This window comes from Coregonus clupeaformis, chromosome 30 (genome assembly GCF_020615455.1).
Source record: "Coregonus clupeaformis isolate EN_2021a chromosome 30, ASM2061545v1, whole genome shotgun sequence".
NCBI lineage: Eukaryota > Metazoa > Chordata > Actinopteri > Salmoniformes > Salmonidae > Coregonus > Coregonus clupeaformis.
In genome coordinates, this window is record NC_059221.1 from 44254208 (window position 1) to 44276997 (window position 22790).

Consider the following 22790-nt stretch of genomic DNA (forward strand, 5'->3'; position numbering starts at 1 on the left):
AAAGTTCCATAACACTGTTGTACCTTACTACTTAGTCTAGCTTGCCAGACTTGTAGAATATTAAAATTACTGACGGGTCATGGTACCCAGTGCCTGAGTTTGGCTCAGGGTGTAACACCGTCAACAAGTTATCCCCACGCCAGAGACCGGGGTTCACTTCCTGGTACCCCATCTGGAAAAAAGTATTTGATCCCCTGCTGATTTTGTACGTTTGCCAACTGACAATGAAATGATCAGTCTATAATTTTAATGGTAGGTTTATTTGAACAGTGAGAGACAGAATAACAACAAAAAAATCAATGTAAAAAAAATTATATATTGATTTGCATTTTAATGAGGGAAATAAGTATTTGACCCCTTCTCAAATCAGAAAGATTTCTGGCTCCCAGGTGTCTTTAATACAGGTAACGAGCTGAGATTAGGAGCACATTCTTAAAGGGAGTGCTCCTAATCTCAGCTTGTTACCTGTATAAAAGACACCTGTCCACAGAAGCAATCAATCAATCAGATTCCAAACTCTCCACCATGGCCAAGACCAACGAGCTCTCCAAGGATGTCAGGGACAAGATTGTAGACCTACACAAGGCTGGAATGGGCTACAAGACCATCGCCAAGCAGCTTGGTGAGAAGGTGACAACACAAAAGAACTGTCAATCTCCCTCGGCCTGGGGCTCCATGCAAGATCTCACCTCGTGGAGTTCAATGATCATGAGAACAGTGAGGAATCAGCCCAGAACTACACGGGAGGATCTTGTCAATGATCTCAAGGCAGCTGGGACCATAGTCACCAAGAAAACAATTGGTAACACACTACGCCGTGAAGGACTGAAATCCTGCAGCGCCCGCAAGGTCCCCCTGCTCAAGAAAGCACATATACATGCCCGTCTGAAGTTTGCCAATGAACATCTGAATGATTCAGAGGAGAACTGGGTGAAAGTGTTGTGGTCAAATGAGACCAAAATCGAGCTCTTTGGCATCAACTCAACTCGCCGTGTTTGGAGGATGAGGAATGCTGCCTATGACCCCAAGAACACCATCCCCACCGTCAAACATGGAGGTGGAAACATTATGCTTTGGGGGTGTTTTTCTGCTAAGGGGACAGGACAACTTCACCGCATCAAAGGGACGATGGACGGGGCCATGTACCATCAAATCTTGGGTGAGAACCTCCTTCCCTCAGCCAGGGCATTGAAAATGGGTCGTGGATGGGTATTCCAGCATGACAATGACCCAAAAACACACGGCCAAGGCAACAAAGGAGTGGCTCAAGAAGAAGCACATTAAGGTCCTGGAGTGGCCTAGCCAGTCTCCAGACCTTAATCCCATAGTAAATCTGTGGAGGGAGCTGAAGGTTCGAGTTGCCAAACGTCAGCCTCGAAACCTTAATGACTTGGAGAAGATCTGCAAAGAGGAGTGGAACAAAATCCCTCCTGAGATGTGTGCAAACCTGGTGGCCATCTACAAGAAACGTCTGACCTCTGTGATTGCCAACAAGGGTTTCGCCACCAAGTACTAAGTACATGTTTTGCAGAGGGGTCAAATACTTATTTCCCTCATTAAAATGCAAATCAATTTATTACATTTTTGACATGTGTTTTTCTGGATTTCTTTGTTGTTATTCTGTCTCTCACTGTTCAAATAAACCTACCATTAAAATTATAGACTGATCATTTCTTTGTCAGTGGGCAAACGTACAAAATCAGCAGGGGATCAAATACTTTTTCCCCTCACTGTACCGTCTGGATAAATAAATAAATACGATGCCTTCAGGAAGTATTCAAACCCCTTTACTTTTTACACATTATGTTTTTCGAAAATGTTTACAAATTAATACAAAATGTAAAGCTGAAATGTCTTCAGTCAATAAGTATTCAACCCCTTTGATATGGCAAGCCTAAATAAGTTCAAGAGTAAAAATGTGCTTAACAAGTCACATAAGTTGCATTAACTCTGTTTGCAATAACAGTGTTTAAGATGATTTTGTGACTACCTCATCTCGGTACCCCACACATACAATTATCTGTAAGGTCCCTCAGTCAAGCAGTGAATTTCAAACATTTGACCAGGGAGGTTTTCCAATGCCTCGCAAACAAAAAAAACAAACAGATATTGAATATCCCTTTGAGCATGGAGAAGTTATTAATTACACTTTGGATGGTATGTCAATACACCCAGTCACTACAAAGATGCAGGCGTCGTTCCTAACTCAGTTGCCGGAGAGGAAGGACATTTCACCATGAGGCCAATGGTGACTTTAAAACAGTTAGAGTGTATTGGCTGTGATAGGAGAAAACTGAGGATGAATAAACAACATTGTAGTTACTACACAATACTAACCTAATTGACAGGGTGAAAAGGAAGCCTATCCAAAGTATTCCAAAACATGCAGTCTGTTTGCAACAAGGCAGTAAAGTAATACTGCAAAAAAAAAAGAATAGTGTTACATTTGAGGCAATTCCATTAGAGCATTTTACTGAGTAACACTCTCTATATTTTCAAGTGGTTGCTGCATCATGTTTTGGGCAATGTTTCCTCAAAAAAATGTTGGCACTGAGCAAATTTCAGATCTGCTGAACGCAAACTTGAACGTTGTGATTATTCTGTGCAACTTCCAGTGCGCTTTCACTATGAACAGTGAGGCTGTACCCACTTTAAGTTACAGTTTTAACAGTAGCCAAAGCTACTGTGGCTATTTGATCATAATGTAAGCCTACCAGAGGCCTAGCGTCAAAAAACAATGGAAAAATGCATCCCATAACATTTTTACATGGAAATAGCCGTTCTATCATTCAGCCTAAAGTAGCAGCCAATGTGTGGTGTTCAACGTAGGCCTACATTCCATGAGACCTTTGGAAAAAAAACATGCAGGGCTTGACATTAACATGTTTATCCACATGTCCTTCAGACAAGGAGGTGACTGAAAATGTTGGTGTTGTTTGATGGAAGAAACCACTTTATAAAATAAAATGCATTATTATTCCCATACCATTCCTACAGAGAATCAGACAGATTATACTACCCTCTGCCTATTGGCTACTTAGCTTATTCAAGCCTGTATCAAAATACAACACTGCCCCTTTAGCACACAAAAAAGCTCTTTACCTACTCGCTTTTCAAAGATGTCTTCATACCCCTATTCCAGACAAAAAAAGTATCTATAACTGGGCTAAAAACTCACTAACTAGCCAAGGATATGAACAAAATATGCACACGTGGCTACATGCAGCTCTTGCTTTGATCTCAACACAAGCGCATCTACTCATGACCACAGCTGTAAACACAGTCCAGTTCAAAGTAAATGGCACAGATCCATATTTGGCAATGGTCTATTTGCATATAGGACTACTGCAGCTCTGATTGGTTACGCTGCACCGGTCTGTGTAGAGTATGGCCTGAGGCGTGTGTAATACAATCCTACTCCGATGCTTTCTGCCAACAACAACATCTCTTGCATAGTTTGTTTTGTTTCGGTATGTTGCATTGAAAGTGGCTAATATTGCGTTGGTTCAATCACAATTGCCACAGTAAAGGGAAAGGTTAATAGTGTTAACTAACAGGGAAAACTCTAGAAAGTTGAGTGAAGTTCAATCTTGTGCTTCTCTCCGTGGACTGATATTTCTTCTGCGCAGCAGTCCTGGGGAGCTGCGAGGCAGTCTCGGAGCTACTGCACGCAGCTTAGAGGGAACATTGGTTATGGGTATGCTTGTAATCATTAAGGACTGGGGAATTTTTCAGGGTAAAAAAGAAACAGAATGGAGCTAAGCACAGGCAAAAGCATAGAGGAAAACCTGGTTCAGTCTGCTTTCCACCAGACACTGGGAGATGAATTCACCTTTCAGCAGGACAATAACCTAAAACACAAGGTCAAATCTACACTGGAGTTGCTTACCAAGAAGAAAGTGAATATTCCAGAGTGGCCGAGTTACAGTTTTGACTTAAATCTGCTTGAAAATCTATGGCAAGACTTGAAAATGGTTCTCTAGCAATGATCAACAACCAATTTGACAGAGCTTGAAGACTTTGGGGCTAATATTGTCCATCCAGGTGTGCAAAGCTCAGAGACTTACCCAGAAAGACTCACAGGTGTTATCGCCACCAAAGGTGCTTCTACAAAGTATTGAATCAGGGTTATGAATACTTATGTAATTAATTTCTGTATTTCATTTTCAATACATTTCCAAAAATGTCTAAAAACATGTTTTCAATTTGTCATTATGGGGTACTGTGTGTAGATGGTTGGGATTCAAAAAAATTAATGAATCAATTTTGAATTCAGGATGTAACAACAAATTGTGGAATAAGTCAAGGGGTATGAATACTTTCTGAAGACACAGTATATAAAACATTTTTGGGAAAAAAAGGGAACATGATTGTTGAGGAGGGGGACTCACCTGGAAGTCGGCGCTGGCGTTGCCGATCTGGTTGACGTTGGGCAGGGAGCCTCCATAGTAGTGGGCCCTGGTCTGGGTCTGACGCAGCTGTTGGATCTTCTGGAACTGCACCTGTTGGTCAACAACAAAACAACATGTCAGTTACCAAGGAGCCACAGAGGAAGGATGAGCAGGATTTATTTGAGGGATGTCCAATAGCGGTCCTGCCTGGAGGTGTGCAGTGCAGGCTTCTACAACGGGTTGGTCAAAACAAGCATTGTGATTGGTCGAGACGCGCTGTACAATAGTTGCCATCTGTCTCTTGACAGTTGCAACATAGTTTCAATATTGAAATTCGATCTCCGCTGTACTATTGAGAATTAAAATGTCAGGACGAGACTGACATCTTTTCTCAGCCATTTGAAATCATGAATCAGCATAATGCAGCTAGTTTGCTGTCTTACCAGCTTCAGTTTTAAGTAATTGCGTTAGCGGTGTAGTTGGCTTGCTCCTCTGAACAGTGTCCTGATGAGAGAGCACATTTTCTATGCCGGGCGAAATCATGCATCATTAGCTCATTGTTATGGATGTATCCAAAACAGCTTAAACAAACACAATTGCAGCTACTTTGCTGTTATTCTAGCTGCTTGACCTGACTGTGTTAGCCGTTGTTTGCTAGCTAGCAAGCAAGGGATAAGAGCGTTGCCAGCCAGCATGGCAACGGAACATTTAGAACGAACGACTGGGACGCATCCATAGATATAGAACACAAATATTTAACGAATGGGTCGCGTCTCTGGCAAACTAACTGATAGAATGAACGGTCAGCCGGCTTGGCTAGAAACCATAAATGTCAGAACTATATTTTCGTTGAGGGATGAAATAGTAGCCTATGAATACATTTATCAAAATAACGTTATATACAGTGCCTTGCAAAAGTATTCATCCCCCTTGGCGCTTTTCCTATTTTGTTGCATTACAACCTGTAATTTAAAATGATTTTTATTTGGATTTCATGTAATGGACATACACAAAATTCTCCAAATTGGTGAAGTGAAAAAAATAACTTAAAAAAATTACACAAAATAAATAACAGAAAAGAGGTGCGTGCATATGTATTCACCCCCTTTGCTATGAAGCCCCTAAATAAGATCTGGTGAAACCAATTACCTTCAGAAGTCACAAAATGTGTTAAATAAAGTCCACCTGTGTGCAATCTAAGTGTCACACGATCTCAGTATATATATATATATACATACACATACACACACACACATACATACACCTGTTCTGAAAGGCTGCAGAGTCTGCAACCCCACTAAGCAAGGGGCACAACCAAGCAAGCGGCACCATGAAGACCAAGGAGCTCTCCAAACAGGTCAGGGACAAAGTTGTGGAGAAGTACAGATCAGGGTTGGGTTATAAAAAAAATATATATATGCGAAACTTTGAACATCCCACGGAGCACCATTAAATCCATTATTAAAAAATTGAAAGAATATGGCACCACAACAAACCTGCCAAGAGAGGGTCGCCCACCAAAACTCACGGACCAGGCAAGTAGGGCATTAATCAGAGAGGCAACAAAGAGACCAAAGATAACCCTGAAGGAGCTGCAAAACTCCACAGCGGAGATTGGAGTATCTGTCCATAGGACCACTTTAAGCCATACACTCCACAGAGCTGGGCTTTAAGGAAGAATGGCCAGAAAAAAGCCATTGCTTAAAGAAAAAAAATAAGCAAACATATGCTGTGGGGATGTTTTTCCATCGGCAGGGACTGGGAAACTGGTGAGAATTGAAGGAATGATGGATGGCGCTAATTACAGGGAAATTCTTGAGGAAACCTGTTTGTCTTCCAGAGATTTTAGACTGGGACGGAGGTTCACCTTCCAGCAGGAGAATGACCCTAAGGATACTGCTAAAGCAACACTCGAGTGGTTTAAGGGGAAATATTTAAATGTCTTGGAATGGCCTAGTCAAAGCCCAGACCTCAATCCAATTGAAAATTTGTGGTATGACTTAAAGATTGCTGTCCACCAGAGGAACCCATCCAAATTGAAGGAGCAGGAGCAGTTTTGCCCTGAAAAATGGGAAAAAAATCCCAGTGGCTAGATGTGCCAAGCTTATAGAGACATACCCCAAGAGACTTGCAGCTGTAATTGCTGCAAAAGGTGGCTCTACAAAGTATTGACTTTGGGGGGGTGAATAGTTATGCACGCTGGTGTACAGTTCTATTTTTTTTGTGTCTTATTTCTTGTTTGTTTCACAAGAAAAAATATTTTGCATCTTCAAAGTGGTAGGCATGTTGTGTAAATCAAATGATACAAACCCCCCCCCCCAAATAAATTTTAATTCCAGGTTGTAAGGCAACAAAATAGGAAAAATGCCAAGGGGGTGAATACTTTCGCAAGCCACTGTGTGTGTGTGTGTGTGTGTATATATATATATATATATATATATATATATATATATATATACAGTGAGGGAAAAAAGTATTTGATGCCCTGCTGATTTTGTACGTTTGCCCACTGACAAAGACATGATCAGTCTATAATTTTAATGGTAGGTTTATTTGAACAGTGGGAGACAGAACAACAACAACAAAAACCAGAAAAACGCATGTCAAAAATGTTATGAATTGATTTGCATTTTAATGAGGGAAATAAGTATTTGACCCCTCTGCAAAACATGACTTAGTACTTGGTGGCAAAACCCTTGTTGGCAATCACAGAGGTCAGAAGTTTCTTGTAGTTGGCCACCAGGTTTGCACACATCTCAGGAGGGATTTTGTTCCACTCCTCTTTGCAGATCTTCTCCAAGTCATTAAGGTTTCGAGGCTGACGTTTGGCAACTCCAACCGTCAGCTCCCTCCACAGATTTTCTATGGGATTAAGGTCTGGAGACTGGCTAGGCCACTCCAGGACCTTAATGTGCTTCTTCTTGAGCCACTCCTTTGTTGCCTTGGCCGTGTGTTTTGGGTCATTGTCATGCTGGAATACCCATCCACGACCCATTTTCAATGCCCTGGCTGAGGGAAGGAGGTTCTCACCCAAGATTTGACGGTACATGGCCCCGTCCATCGTCCCTTTGATGCGGTGAAGTTGTCCTGTCCCCTTAGCAGAAAAACACCCCCAAAGCATAATGTTTCCACCTCCATGTTTGACAGTGGGGATGGTGTTCTTGGGGTCATAGGCAGCATTCCTCCTCCTCCAAACACGGCGAGTTGAGTTGATGCCAAAGAGCTCGATTTTGGTCTCATCTGCCCACAACACTTTCACCCAGTTCTCCTCTGAATCATTCAGATGTTCATTGGCAAACTTCAGCTGGCCCTGTATATGTGCTTTCTTGAGCAGGGGGACCTTGCGGGTGCTGCAGGACCTTCACGGCGTAGTGTGTTACCAATTGTTTTCTTGGTGACTATGGTCCCAGCTGCCCTGAGATCATTGACAAGATCCTCCCGTGTAGTTCTGGGCTGATTCCTCACCGTTCTCATGATCATTGCAACTCCATGAGGTGAGATCTTGCATGGAGCCCCAGGCCGAGGGAGATTGACAGTTATTTTGTGTTTCTTCCATTTGCGAATAATCGCACCAACTGTTGTCACCTTCTCACCAAGCTTCTTGGCGATGGTCTTATAGCCCATTCCAGCCTTGTGTAGGTATACAATCTTGTCCCTGACATCCTTGGAGAGCTCTTTGGTCTTGGCCATGGTGGAGAGTTTGGAATCTGATTGATTGATTGCTTCTGTGGACAGGTGTCTTTTATACAGGTAACAAACTGAGATTAGGAGCACTCCCTTGAAGAGTGTGCTCCTAATCTGGGAGTGCTCCTAATCTCAGCTCGTTACCTGTATAAAAGACACCTGGGAGCCAGAAATCTTTCTGATTGAGAGGGGGTCAAATACTTATTTCCCCTCATTAAAATGCAAATCAATTTATAACATTTTTGACATGCGTTTTTCTGGATTGTTTTGTTGTTATTCTGTCTCTCACTGTTCAAATAAACCTACCATTAAAATTATAGACTGATCATTTCTTTGTCAGTTGGCAAACGTACAAAATCAGCAGGGGATCAAAAACGTTTTCCCTCACTGTGTGTGTGTGTGTGTGTGTGTGTGTGTGTGTGTGTGTGTGTGTGTGTGTATATATATATATATATATATATATGTTCTATTTTTTTTTTTTTGGGGGCATTGTAGAATTTACTGGATTACTACAACTCGCTGTTGGCTGGGCTCCCTGCCTGTGCCATTAAACCCCTACAATTTATCCAGAACGCCGCAGCCCGTCTGGTGTTCGACCTTCCCATGTTCTCTCATGTCACCCCGCTCCTCCGCACACTCCACTGGCTTCCAGTTGAGGCTCGCATCTACTACAAGACCATGGTGCTTGCCTACGGAGCTGTGAGGGGAACGGCACCTCCTTACCTTCAGGCTCTGATCAGACCCTAAACACAAACGAGGGCACTACGTTCATCCACCTCTGGCCTGCTAGCTCCCCTACCTCTACAGAAGCACAGTTCCCGCTCAGCCCAGTCAAAGCTATTTGCTGCTCTGGCACCCCAATGGTGGAACAAGCTCCCCCACGACAGCGGAGTCACTGACCACCTTCCGGAGACACTTGAAACCCTACCTCTTTAAAGAATACCTGGAATAGTATAAAGTAATCCTTCTACCCCCCATAGAAAAAAAAGAAAAAAAGTGGTTGTCCCACTTGCTACCATAAGTTGAATGCACCAATTTGTAAGTCGCTCTGGATAAGAGCGTCTGCTAAATGATGTAAATGTAAATGTAGAAAAGCTATTGTACACTCGAGGTTGTGCAAAACAACTTTTTTAGCACGGCTGTGCTGATCTACGGTACTTTGTGCCGCCTTGTACCTATGACCACAGCACAGCCGTGCTAAAACAAAGTCATTTATCACGCCCTCTCATGTACAATTGCTTTATTTTCGTCCAGCCCAGCATTGACTCCTCTCCTACTCCTGCCTACATGACCAAGATTGGCCAATGGTCAACCCTGGGCTATAATTGCATCCATTCCAATGCCAGTCAACACAGCAGCTGCATGGGCAGAGCCTGGGGATAATAAGGGCAAGATAAGATATAGACAAAAAGTTGTACACAAGAAAACTTAAAGATACACTATGGAAGTTACGTTGCTAGTTTAGTTAATTGGTTAAAATCAAATGTTGCCTTGAATGTTGGCTGTATGGTTCATTTACATGTGATATAATCCTATAATACTATCAATTTCTTATTTCATAAAATCACAGAAATCCTTAGGTTTTAGACAAACAATACTTAGGCTATGCTTTTGCTCATGGGTGTGGAGAGGTGTGTCATTTCTGTCCAATGACATCAAATCAAATCACATTTTATTGGTCACATACAAGTGTTTAGCAGATGTTATTGCGGGTGTAGCGAAATGCTTGTGCTTCTAGCTCCGACAGTGCAGTAATATCTAACAAGTAATGTCTAACAATTTCACAACATATACCCAATACACACAAATCTAAGTAAGGAATTAATTAAGAATATATAGATATATGGACGAGCGATGTCAGAGCGGCATGGACTAAGATACAGTAGAATAGTATAGAATACAGTATATACACATATGAGATGAGTAATACAAGATATGTAAACATTATCAAAGTGGCTAGTGTTCCATTTCTTAAAGTGGCAAGTGATTTCTAGTCTATGTCTATAGGCAGCAGCCTCTAATAGGCTAGTGATGGCTATTTAACAGTCTGATGGCCTTGAGATAGAAGCTGTTTTTCAGTCTCTCGGTCCCAGCTTTGATGCACCTGTATGGACCTCTCCTTCTGGATGAGGTGCACCCATGACCAGCTCGGAAACCGGATTGCATAGCGGAGAAGGTACGGTGGGATTCGAAATGGTCAGTGATCTGTTTGTTAACTTGGCTTTCAAATACTTTCAAAAAGGCAGGGCAGGATGGATATAGGTCTGTAACAGTTTGGATCTAGAGTGTCACCCCCTTTGAAGAGGGGGATGACCGCGGCAGCTTTCCAATCTCTGGGGATCTCAGACGATACGAAAGAGAGGTTGAACAGGCTAGTAATAGGGGTTGCGACAATTTCGGCGGCTAATTTTTGAAAGAAAGAGTCCAGATTATCTAGCCCTGCTGATTTGTAGGGGTCCAGATTTAGCAGCTCTTTCGGGACATCAGCTATCTGAATTTGGGTGAAGGAGAAGCGGGGGGCATGGGCAAGCTGCAGCAGAGGGTGCAGCGCTGGTGGCCGGGGTAGCCAAGTGGAAAGCATGGCCAGCCGTAGCAAAATGCTTATTGAAATTCTCGATTATCGTAGATTTATCGGTGGTGACAGTGTTTCCTAGCCTCAGTGCAGTGGGTAGCTGGGAGGAGGTGCTCTTATTCTCCATAGACTTTACAGTGTCCCAAAACTTTTTGGAGTTAGTGCTACAGGATGCACATTTCTGTTTGAAAAAGCTAGCCTTTATTTTCCTAACTGCTTGTGTATATTGGTTCCTGACTTCCCTGAAAAGTTGCATATCGCGGGGGCTGTTCGATGTTAATGCAGTACGCCACAGGATGTTTTTGTGCTGGTCAAGGGCAGTCAAGTCTGGGGTGAATCAGGGGCTAAATCTGTTCTTAGTTCTGAATTTTTTGAATGGGGCATGCTTATTTAAGATGGAGAGGAAAGCACTTTTGAAGAACATCCAGGCATCCTCTACTGACGGAATGAGGTCAATATCCATCCAGGACACCCGGGCCAGGTCAATTAGAAAGGCCTGCTCACTGAAGTGTTTTAGGGAGCGTTTGACAGTGATGAGGGGTGGTCGTTTGACCGCGGACCCATTACGGACGCAGGCAATGAGGCAGTGATCGCTGCGTGGGTCAAGGGTGGCAGGTAAGGTAGAGGTGATATGATCCTTGACTAGTCTCTCAAAGCACTTCATGATGACAGAGGTGAGTGCTACGGGCGATAGTCTTTTAGTTCAGTTACCTTTGCTTTCTTGGGTACAAGAACAATGGTGGCCATCTTGAAGCATGTGGGGACAGCAGACTGGGATAGGGAGAGATTGAATATGTCCGTAAACACACCAGCCAGCTGGTTTGCGCATGCTCTGAGCACGCGGCTAGGGATGCCGTCTGGGCCGGCAGCCTTGCGAGGGATAACACGTTTAAATGTTTTACTCACGTCGGCCACGGAGAAGGAGAAGGAGAGCCCACAGTCCTTGGTAGCGGGCTGCGTCGTTGGCACTGTGTCATCCTCAAAGCGGGCGAAGAAGGTGTTTAGCTTGTCTGGAAGCAAGACGTCGGTATCGGCGATGTGGCTGGTTTTCCTTTTGTAGCCCGTGATTGTCTGTAGACCCTGCCACATGAATTGCAACTCCACTTTGTCTCTATACTGACGTTTTGCTTGTTTGATTGCCTTGCGGAGTGAATAACTACACTGTTTGTATTCTGCCATATTCCTAGTCACCTTACCATGGTTAAATGCGGTGGGTCGTGCTTTCAGTTTCGCGCGAATGCTGCCATCTATCCACGGTTTCTGGTTAGGGTAGGTTTTAATAGTCACAGTGGGTACGACATCTCCTATACACTTCCTGATATACTTAGTTACGGTATCGGTGTATTCGTCAAAATTATTTTCGCAAGCTACCTGGAACATATCCCAGTCCGAGTGATCAAAACAATCCTAAAGCGTGGATTCCGCTTGGTCAGACCAGTGTTGAATAGTCCTTAGCACGGGTACTTCCTGTTTCAGTTTCTGCCTATAGGAAGGGAGAAGCAAAATGGAGTAGTGGTCAGATTTGCCGAATTGAGGGCGGGGGTGGGCCTTGTAAGCATCGCAGAAGTTTGAATAACAGTGGTCTAGTGTTTTAGCAGCGCGGGTACTACAATCGATATGTTGATAGAACTTCGGCAGCCTAGTCCTCAAATTTGCTTTGTTAAAATCCCCAGCTACAATAAATGCAGCCTCAGGATGTGGTTTCCAGTTTGCATAAAGTCCAGTGAAGTTCTTTGAGGGACGTCGTGGTATCGGCTTTAATGGGGGATATAAACTGCCGTGGCTATAACAGAGGAAAATTCGAGAGATAATACGGTCGCCATTTGATTGTGAGGTACTCTAGGTCGGGTGAACAAAAGGACTTGAGTTCCTGTATGTTAGCCTAGTTTCAGGAGAATGTCTGTCCATTAAGGGGAACCCTTTTGTCTCAAGAGCACCCCCAGAAGCAAACGTTTTGTAGCCTATCCATTCACCAATTCATAGAAATGAGTCCAGTATGGCAGCCTGACTCCACACCAGGGCCCGTATCCATAAAGTGTCTCAGAGTAGGAATGCTGATCTAGGATCAGTTTGGCCTTTTAGCTCATAATGAATAAGAGTTATATGGACAGATCCTAGAACAGCACTCCTACTCTGAGACGCTTGGTGGATACAGGCCCTGTGCTCCTCCAACACAGGACAGAGGGCCAACTCAGGGACCACACAGAGCATGGTTTGTTCAGCTAAGGTAAACAGTTCCAATTATCAATTCTGATCAGGAAAAGGCAAATCCGTGGGGCGTTTCTTCCTCACACTAACCAAAGGACAAAATTTGAATCTCAAAGACTGACCTCATTTGATGCTGTCAATAGGTTTACACAGACAGGGAACTCTCAGAGAAGAGAGGGCAGTAACAGAGTTGACAAGGAGCTAAGCTAGGTTTAATTTAACACTATACAGCCTCGGGGCCATTCAGGAGACCTTTAGCTCTTGTTGTGATTAAATGTCATTCAGATTTAACACGTGGCTCGTGCTCCAGGGAAAGCTGTTCTCTCTCCGTGTGTCTGACAAGCCGACAACATCCCGCAGGTGTAAGATGAGGCAATGTCTCTCTGTCTGCAAAGTGAGAGAGAACACCATTGATGTTGGACTAGGGCTGAGTGATATGGCAAAAAATATGCCATTTTTTCAAACTTATGGGCGAGTCGCGATATATAGATTTTAATGTTCTCTAAATAAGCTTTGTTGCACAATTAAAGGTCAAAACACCACATTTCAAACAGTCCAGAATAATTTAATGAATTCAGGGCTTGTAAAATGATACCTAGGCTAAATATAAGCCTTCCACAACCATAAGACACACTAATCATTTCATAATTTCATCAAAATAGTTTATCCTGCATTTTTTTGCAATAATCACTGATCTGGCTTTCAAGTCTATGAAAATGCCATTTTGGTAGAAATTTAACCAGAATATTCACTAATAGTGCCCAACTTCTTGTAGCAGGCATTATAGAAAATTCACACAGGTCTCATAAACAAATCACAAGCCCACGTGCTAATGAGTAGCCAGCTAAAACTTTATATTTCAAGTCTAGAAAACTTGGATCTATTTGCTTGCTAACATGGTAGAACAGTTTAAATGTTAAGAATACACTCTCCTGTCCATCTCCAACTGTTTGAACAACATGTTCACTTTGTTTAGATATTGAAATCAAGTGGCCTACCGGGATAAGATGCTTATTTCTAAGAATGAGAACGAGTTGCTAATTTCTTATATAAATTAGGATTGGGTGATATACCGTATAAGCGGTATATTTCGAAATACCGACAGTATGATTTTCTAAACTTTTGTTTTGTTTTTTGGGTTGGGGGAACACCCGCATCACGGGGGCAGTGCACTACGCCACTGCTTATAACTATAAGAAATCTAAGATGTGTCAAATAAATTATATCCAGCTCAGGGCTCCAGCTATGCATTTGGTTCGCTAACTTGCTAGCCAAGTGGCTAGATGTCAAAATCAAGTTTCTTGGTTACAGCAGAGACATTCAATCTCCTCCTGGATCAAGATCCCGGTTGCCTAAATTGTTTTGTGGGTGGTTGTTGAAATGGCGCCCCTTGTGTGCACATCCGGTAATACCATATACCCCAGTATGGTACAGAAACGGTATGAACATTGGATACCACCCAACCCTAATATAAATTTGTATTTGTATGCTCATTGCACATTTATAAAAACACAGACCAGACAGCTAGCACATAACAGTCTGTGGCTAAAATGCTGCTAGCGGTATGTGGTAGCACAATGCAGCGCGTGACAGAAACTGAGCATTAATTTTCCACAATCATGTTCATTGATACTCTTATTTTAGTAGGGTCTGCTCAATTCTACATTTTGGGAGGGGAGACATAAAAAGGGTATCGTTAGAAAGGTTAACTTCTCATTATTATACTGTAATAGACGTCTCTAAACGTTTCGCTGTCCATATGACCGATTCTGTTGGACTAAACCTCAAAATGCAAATTGCGAGTTTAAACTGCTTGTTGTCAGTGAGGAAGAAGTTATCTTTTGTATTTTGTTGTGGTGAGTGGCAGGGGGAGGGGCTTGGTGTCTGTGTGCCAGTGGGAAGGTGCACAGTGCACACGGCACATAAGGAGACAAGCCCAAAAAGACAGAACGCTCATAAAAACGGGGGGTGGGGGGGAATAACGTTAATTATTGCGATACAGGCATTTGGAACATCACACTAAAACATACTTTCAAATTAATTTGATATATCGCCCAGCCCTGTTGGACTCAGCACGTACAAACCACAACCTCTGTTCTGAATCCAACAGCCCCTCAAGAGCAACTTGAGAGGGAATTTCCCCAAAATGCATAGCAATCTCATTGCCAAAACCAAAACTCACTCCCTCTTTTCCCCAGCTTCCCAGATAGCCTACCTAACCTGGCATAGACCACACCTTAATATAAAACCTATCACAAGACAGAGACTGTCCCGCCAAAGCCAAAACAAAAACGCAGGACTATTTTAATATACTCCCAGCCAATTGGTTAAAACAGTGCTTAACGAATGGGGTTTTAGAGGAAGGGATAAAGCAACAAGACAAACCCCAAATACATCCATCATAAACAGAACACACAAACACACACCCTCCAGCTCCTCAGAGTATCCAATAATAGTATTCATAAAAGGCACAGAGGGACAAAATGTGGAAGACCTTGCGGTGGCATCATTCCCACGGGTTAAAAGGAGGCAATCCAGGCGATTTCCACAACAACTCATACAAGGGCCTTAGTGACAAACTGCAGATTAACAACATAGGAGAAGCAGAAAGCATCTGCAGACCATGAAGCACCGGTGTAGACCTTTTTCGCAAAGCAGGAACAGACTTTGCTAGCTTACTTTCCTAAAGAGTGTGCAACAACAACAACTTCATATTTCCTAGTTCAAAAAGACACATGAACACTTTGCTTTCAATACAAACCAGAAAAACCTGTGTCAACCTACATGTAGACTGCCCTATGCGTTTATCAAAGTTAGCAGGCAAACTCCTACACCATTCAGTGAAATAGCCTGGTCTACTACCTACAGCGGTGGGAAAGCAGTAGCAGTTTACCTTCAGGTAAAAACAAACTAGTGACGGGCAAATTTTAAATTGATAGTTACATATAGGGATATTATTTTTGACAATATCACAATATTATTTTTGCACTAGTTTGCTGTACCTGCACCAAAACTCCAGTATTTTTGCCTTCATAGCTTGTTCTCCATCTTTTTAAATAGGGAGCCAATTTGTTTTAAGCACCTTTAATTCCATGACTGATCAAAACTTGTTTTCTCATGGCTCTCGCATCCCTCTGCAGGAGCAATATATTTGGAACATCAAATTGCAATAAAGTCACAGTATCAAATTGCAATTGTTTTGGCTCTGTAGCACTTTGGATTGGAAATTAGGTTAAAGTGCAGACTGTCAGCTTTAATTTGAGGGTATCTTCACAATATCGGTTGAAGCATTTAGAGAATTACAGCATTTTCTGTAGATAGTCCCCCTATTTTAGGTGACCAAAAGTATTGGGACACATTGACTTCTGTGTACTAAAGTAGTCAAAAGTTAAGTATTTGGTCCCACATCCATAGCATGCAATGACTACATCAAGCTTGTGACTACAAATTTGTTGGCTGCATTTGCTGTTTGTTTTGGTTGTGTTTCAGATTATTTTGTGCCTAATAGAAATTAATGGTAAATAATGCATTGTGTCATTTTGGAGTCACTTATTGTAAATAAGAATAGAAGTGCTGGAGTACAAAGCCAAAACTAAAAAATTTGTTACTGTCCCAATACTTTTGGAGCTCACTGTATAGAATAGTGAGAATCGCAATACATATCGTACCGGCACCAACATATCGCGATAATATCATATTGTGAGATCCCTGGCAATTCCCAGCCCTAAAACAGACCAACTCAGTGCCACTCGAGCACTTTCAACTCAGCCTGTAATGGCCTGTTGTGAATGTTGAAACAGAGAGTTTTAATTACAGCCGTTTTCTGCAACCCACTCACTGGGCCTCTGTCTCTCAAGGGTCATCAACAGTTCATACCTTATGGGCAACATCACTCGGAGTAGCCTCCAAACCACATCTCCTTTAACTGGCCATTTCCAACTCTGGCCTCTCATAAAAGAAGACATTGTGAACCGATGGTATGGAAATAACATGAATGGAACCTTTATATTTTTTCCCAGGAGATCATGTCAGTTTTCTTGACTGTGTGCGTGTAGTAGCACCTGAGCTCAATTGAGTCTCACAGCAAAGGGTCTGAATACTTATGTAAATAAGGTATCTGTTTTATTTTTAATACATTTTCTAAATTTTCTAAAACCTCTTTTCACTTTGTCATTATGGGGTATTTAGATTGATGAGGAAATTGTTTTATTTAACCAATTTTAGAATAAGGCTGTAAAGTAAGAAAATGTGGAAAAAGTCAAGGGGTCTGAAAACTTTCCGAATGCACTGCATATAAAGCGCTGCACAATTAATCAAATTCACATCGAAATCGCAATAGTGACATGTGCGATATCCACATTAAAAGAGATTTATATCGCATGCAATATTCTGAAACGCATCTCAGCCACTTGCAACATTTGTTATAGTTTACTCAGTTCTCCTCCTCTTGCGGCTGCTTCCCACACACACCAAGTGCCTCCCATAGACATTAAAACCAGTAGATGGTGACTTCATCCACGTATTCCCATGGAAAACTCCCGATGGCGCATGAAGCGGGAAGTATTTGAAGTGTGCCTTATTGCTGAATGGGGCTGAATAGCACAACAAAATAATACATTAGAAAAATAGTGAAAGTGGCCGTAACTAGCAAAGGATCATGGTCGATGTAGTCGTTTTCATCCTGCATGAGAGACACGTGCATGAGGGCGCGAGCCTCCTCGTAGCCTGCCGGCCCGTGATTGGTCTGTGTCAGCACGTGGTCCTGTGTGACGACAAATGTTGTAGTCGGAATGGATCACTATTTAATTAAATATCTCGATTTGTAGCGAACTTTAAAATAATTCGTAGTTGGACTTGATCAAAATAAGAAAAACTACTTTTAGAGCTCAAAACAGGCGCCTACATTTTTTGGGTTTGGCCGTTCTGGCGATCGTAATTGACATAGGCTTTCTAGGGCAGACCAGGGCTTTGGCACTGCTAGTTTGCTACGCAGTAGCCGACCAGCAGAGCTAATGACTTCACGCTCCAGACCGGACACTGGGGGCCTGGCGCCTCCCCTGTCACTCAAGCAGCACAGTTCCTCCTCCTCGCTGTTAGATTCACTATAAGTTTGCTTGCTGTTCTGTAAGGTTAAATGCAGTCAACCGATTGTTCCAAACAAGAACGATGCTGCTTTCCATTCTGCTTCTTAATATAAGTCATTTAAATATGACATTGGATGCAAAGCTGGTACATTTCAAGTGACTCAGACCCACAAGAAGTGTCCTTCCTAGCTAGCTGGATACACATGGTGAACTGGTTATGAGTAGTTAGCAGATGAGGCAGGGCTGGTATGTCTACACAAGGTTCCCTGCAAGCTTTGGCCATTCATTTTATTTTACACACACATTAAAATACAAAAACACAGTCATGGGAAGCGCAAATAAAACCTCACAAATCACCCAGAAAACAGTAACATTCCTCAGCAAATAAGTCCCCAATACAAGGATGCCCTTGCCATCTTTACATTCAACCTGCCAACCTCCAACGGTTACAGGCTACCAACACTGAGCAAAACCAGGCATGCGTCACCCAACGCCCCCAATAACTCTGCCTTTTTACTCCATTAAGATAAATGCAGGAGAGACCTCGAGGGCTCTATTGAAGATAAGAGCAGCATGACTGTGTGTGTGTCCCACTGTAAAGCAATGTGAGAGCTGCTCGTTCACAATAGAGGGGATTGATTTGAGACCTTGATGCAGCCTAACAGTAAACTGGCCTTGGGTGTTGTAGAATGCAATTGTCCTGACAAATGTAAAGTGCTGCCCAACTCAAAGTTAGCCTAGCTACATTAACATTAGTAACTGTAAGTTGCTCTAGATAAGAGTGTCTGCTAACTGACTAAAATGTAAATGTAATAAATAGTCAAATGGATGAGATCTGCACATAATTAGCGGTTTGGGTCCCTTTCAGTGCAGAAAAGTCAGGTCTGAAGATCTCACTTCTCTGTATAAAAAAATGCAACATAATGGTTTATTCAAACAGATGATTACAGGGGAATGTAGCTAAGCCACAGTTTATTGTGCAGGCAAAATTAGAGGCGCCATTACAATTGCCATCTACATCATCATATGACAACAACACATTGCTGCTAATGATGACTCATAAAAGAATATGCAGCTGCTGGCTGGTTATTAACCAATCATTTCAAACAAGAATAGGCTGACTAGTGCAAGAGTGGGTGGTGCAGAAAGCATGTTCACTGGTGATGTTTCTGTTCAGATGACATCACACACAAGGCAGTGATCAATGATGGCCTATGTCTAATTAGTGAGTGTGAACTGTCAGCCATCGATTGATAGCCCCCTGTTTAGGCTAAATATATTTCCAAACGATCCTGATGAATTTAACATCGATTTATGATTCTCCTTGTTGTAAGTATTAAAAACAACCTCATTGTTAACTACAGTCATTGTAGTTCTATACTAAACAATAACCATAGGGGTATTTTTTTTTTAAACAGCTAGCCTTATTTCGAAATAGCCTGCCTAACTATAACCTCAATGAATTGTAATTCGTTTTACAAGTTTGACAGGTGCCCCGCTGCTTGACAGCGGAGAGCATTCACACCTTGCGGGATTGCCTGTCCAACTTCCTTGATCAAAATAAACATGGCATTCTTATCTAGTTTGAGACAACTCATGCACTAATAATCACACTTAATAATTCGATATTTATAGACAGGGATCTGCTTACCCTTGAGACAGTGAGATCTGTCATAAGCTGATCGAAGGCCCGCGTCTCCTCTGCTTGTTTCTGGTTGTGCAGCGCTATCTTTTCGCTGAACTTCCTGGGGTTTGAGCCACCCGAGCCCGGGGATCCGGACATGGTGTGGGCCGCACAGTTTCAAAACTTTACTTAAAAAATGTAAAGCGAGTGCTTGGTGCACAAATATAGATAGTGTAGTTTTGTATGTCAGTCCACTTTTAGCGAATCCATCAGTGCTGCTTCAAAAATCGTCGCGTTGGCAAATCTTCGGCGCTAGCTAACTTTAGCTCGATAGCCACATAAGTTAGCTAACTAACGTTACCTAACAATAGTACACAGTTCAGCTGACAAGTGTTTGTAAACAAATCATCAAATTCCAAAATATTTTGTATTTTCGTGTCCAGCAAGTAAGGAGTCACAACAATTATCGAAGTTCTTGAGTTTTATACATCCAACGTATTGTCAATGCATGTGAAAACATTTTCATTTGTAAATAGTTAGCTAAACTAATAACAAGCCAACAACTTGTTTGAAACTCAATCAGTAGCTAGTTATGCTAACTAGCTAGCGTGAGAGAGTGCCAGTGCTAGCTAGCTACCTGTCACTTCCATTTTCTTCATTAACAATTTAGCTTAAAATATTTCAGGAACTATCTAATAGTGCATTGTCAATTGAAGCAACACGCGTAGCTAAATAACAACTAATAAGTACTTCAACCTCTTCAAAGCTATCAAAATTGTCATTTTATATCATCGATAAAAACTATAGCTAGGCAGATAGCTAGTACAGTAACGTTAGCTACCCCGTAATGCGACACGAACAGCAGAAGAGACGCGCAACTAACGTTAGCTTACAAATCTTTAGCTATCTAAAACAATATTAGCTAACGTTACCCTCGGCAGTTAGATGGAATTAGCCCAAATATAGTTGTTAGTTAGCAATGTTTTCATTAGCGAATACTTCCCTTGTGGAGAAGATTTCGAAATGTCATTTCAACAAGTGTCGGAAAGATCTTGCAGTAGCAGCGCGAGCGTTACCAGATTGCAAATATCCAAATCCAAATCTCTCGAACTCAAAAACATTGGTTTCGATTCTTGTCCTCTGATTATCCACACAGGCAGGTCGACTATAACTGTTACAACTATTTTTTACCAGCTATATTTAGCTAGCATGTAAACATTAAAATCCATGCGGTAAAGTCTAGCTTCCTCTCGTCTTGTCTCCTCCTGTTGCATATCGCTCCATAGTTTGTCGGCTCTCGTTATCTAGTGAGATCCCTTTCTCCACTGATCCTGCTGCATAAAAACAGCCGAAACAACCTTACCGGTTATGTCCACAGGAGGGCAGTGAAGAACTCTTAAAGGGGACGTTTAGCTGGCTGCATTATCCAACTGAAAATGGCAGCATGGAAACACTTCAAAGGCATCCTTTTTATTGGAGCCAATAACAAGTTTCCATCCACAGTTTTTATGCGAGTTAAGTCATTCAGTATAAATAAAAAGTCAATTTATCTGTTGGCTTTTATAAAATTGTACCGAAACACAAAGTTTGTTCGACATGGTGGGATCTGTTTGTTTCGGTAAAATAAATTATGCAAGAAATGGTGGTCAAGCGTCTTTATGCGCAAATATTTATATAATAACCATCATATCGAAGTAAATTTGGAGTCATGCGATGATATGGTTTGTGCTCCTCCCACTACAACTTGGGAAACCATGTAGTTTATTAGGCTACAGATGAAATAAGTTATGAACTTCACATGGTGGTGAAAGTGCATGATGATGAGCTTGATGCTTCTTTCCACTAAATAGAGGGTCTTATTCTGGAGACATGATTATCGATGCTTGACTGCCGTTTGACAAATAAAAATATTCTCGCTCTTATCCATAATCTTATCATGTAGACTAGCCTACCCGCACTGTATCTGGGAGCTGTTGGCTAGAGCGCACGTGCCAACACCAGAGTAGGCACATTTGCTATTTAATGCAAGTTTTTGTGACAAAACTATTGGTAGAGTTGAAAATGCAATGGAAACACAATTCATTTTAGATTTTTATTCAGGACATGAAAACTTAAGCGAAAAAGTACATTTTGTGTGCACTACCTCATCACACACTGATTTTTACCCACAACAAGTCAGTTAGGTGGAAACACCTCTGGTGGGAAAATGCACACATTTTCTTTATGCAGATTTTAAAATATTTGCATGAAAATCTGTCATCAATTGGATTGAAACCTAGTTTATAGTAGAGGTGATTGCCAACCTGAGATTATTTGACACTGGGGATCACTTGATACGCTGAAATAATTGACTTTAACCACTTCTGAATATAGCCTAGATACACTGAAATATTTGACTGTAACCACTCCTGAATATAGCCTAGGTGTGAAAATCTAGCCTTTGTCTGAAAAAAAGGTATCAGTGTTTTTGTTTCATTTTGTACATAATTTAATCATAGCATCCACTAAGATAAGAAATGGTATATTACATAATCTTGTGTATATGATACCATGGGGAACATGTGACTATTTCTGTTAGTGTTTTGCTTGTGACACCTAGGACGGGATTTAATCAGACTGGACATGTTACCATGTTTGCAAAGATGGCATTCAAGGTAAACACTGCAGATATCGGCTCAATTGGAAATTTGCCTTTAAATAATAATACAAATTAGGTGGGTGCTTATATTTGTCTACTTCCGGCCTAGCCTTTATCATACGGTTGTTCAGCCTCATTATTTAGTGAACCGAATGGTAATTGACCTGGATATAAATGTCTACTAAATAAAATGACAAACATTTAAGTGCTCAGAACAATCGTAAATATGTATTTTACCACAGTGGAACACACATGAAAGTAAATGAGCTTGACTTATTCAGTTCCTTAAATTGTGCTTTTCATTCTCAAACCTATCCAACCATCCATGGACATACAGTACCAGGCCCCAATATATTAATATATTGTATTAAGTTATATCTATCATATAAAATCTTACAACCAGACATCATACAATGCAAATGACATTATACTGATATTATATTCTGCAAAACAATACATTTGAACTAATAGGACCAGTTTCCCAGACAGAGATTAGGGTAATCCTGAATAGTCCAGGACTAGGCTGGATCTGGTTTTGGGAAACCTTCCCTTAAAGTCAATTTACTATTCATAAATAGTGTGCATAGTA

The 22790-nt window shown here is 41.7% G+C and overlaps 1 protein-coding gene across 5 annotated transcripts in view; it reads right to left on the reverse strand.

Annotated features, from left to right (window-relative positions):
- crtc3 (CREB regulated transcription coactivator 3) overlaps positions 1-20869 on the reverse strand; it is a 75413-nt gene extending 54544 nt beyond the window's left edge. For all 5 annotated transcript variants that reach the window (XM_041899202.2, XM_041899200.2, XM_041899199.2 and 2 more), the window contains exons 1-2: positions 19591-20869; positions 4392-4502 (exon numbers count right to left, since the gene is read on the reverse strand). In XM_041899202.2, the coding sequence (XP_041755136.2) occupies positions 4392-4502; positions 19591-19722 (243 nt within the window). In that variant the 5' untranslated portion in view covers positions 19723-20869. The remainder of the gene's footprint in view (positions 1-4391; positions 4503-19590) is intronic.
- Between the last annotated feature and the right edge of the window lie 1921 nt (positions 20870-22790).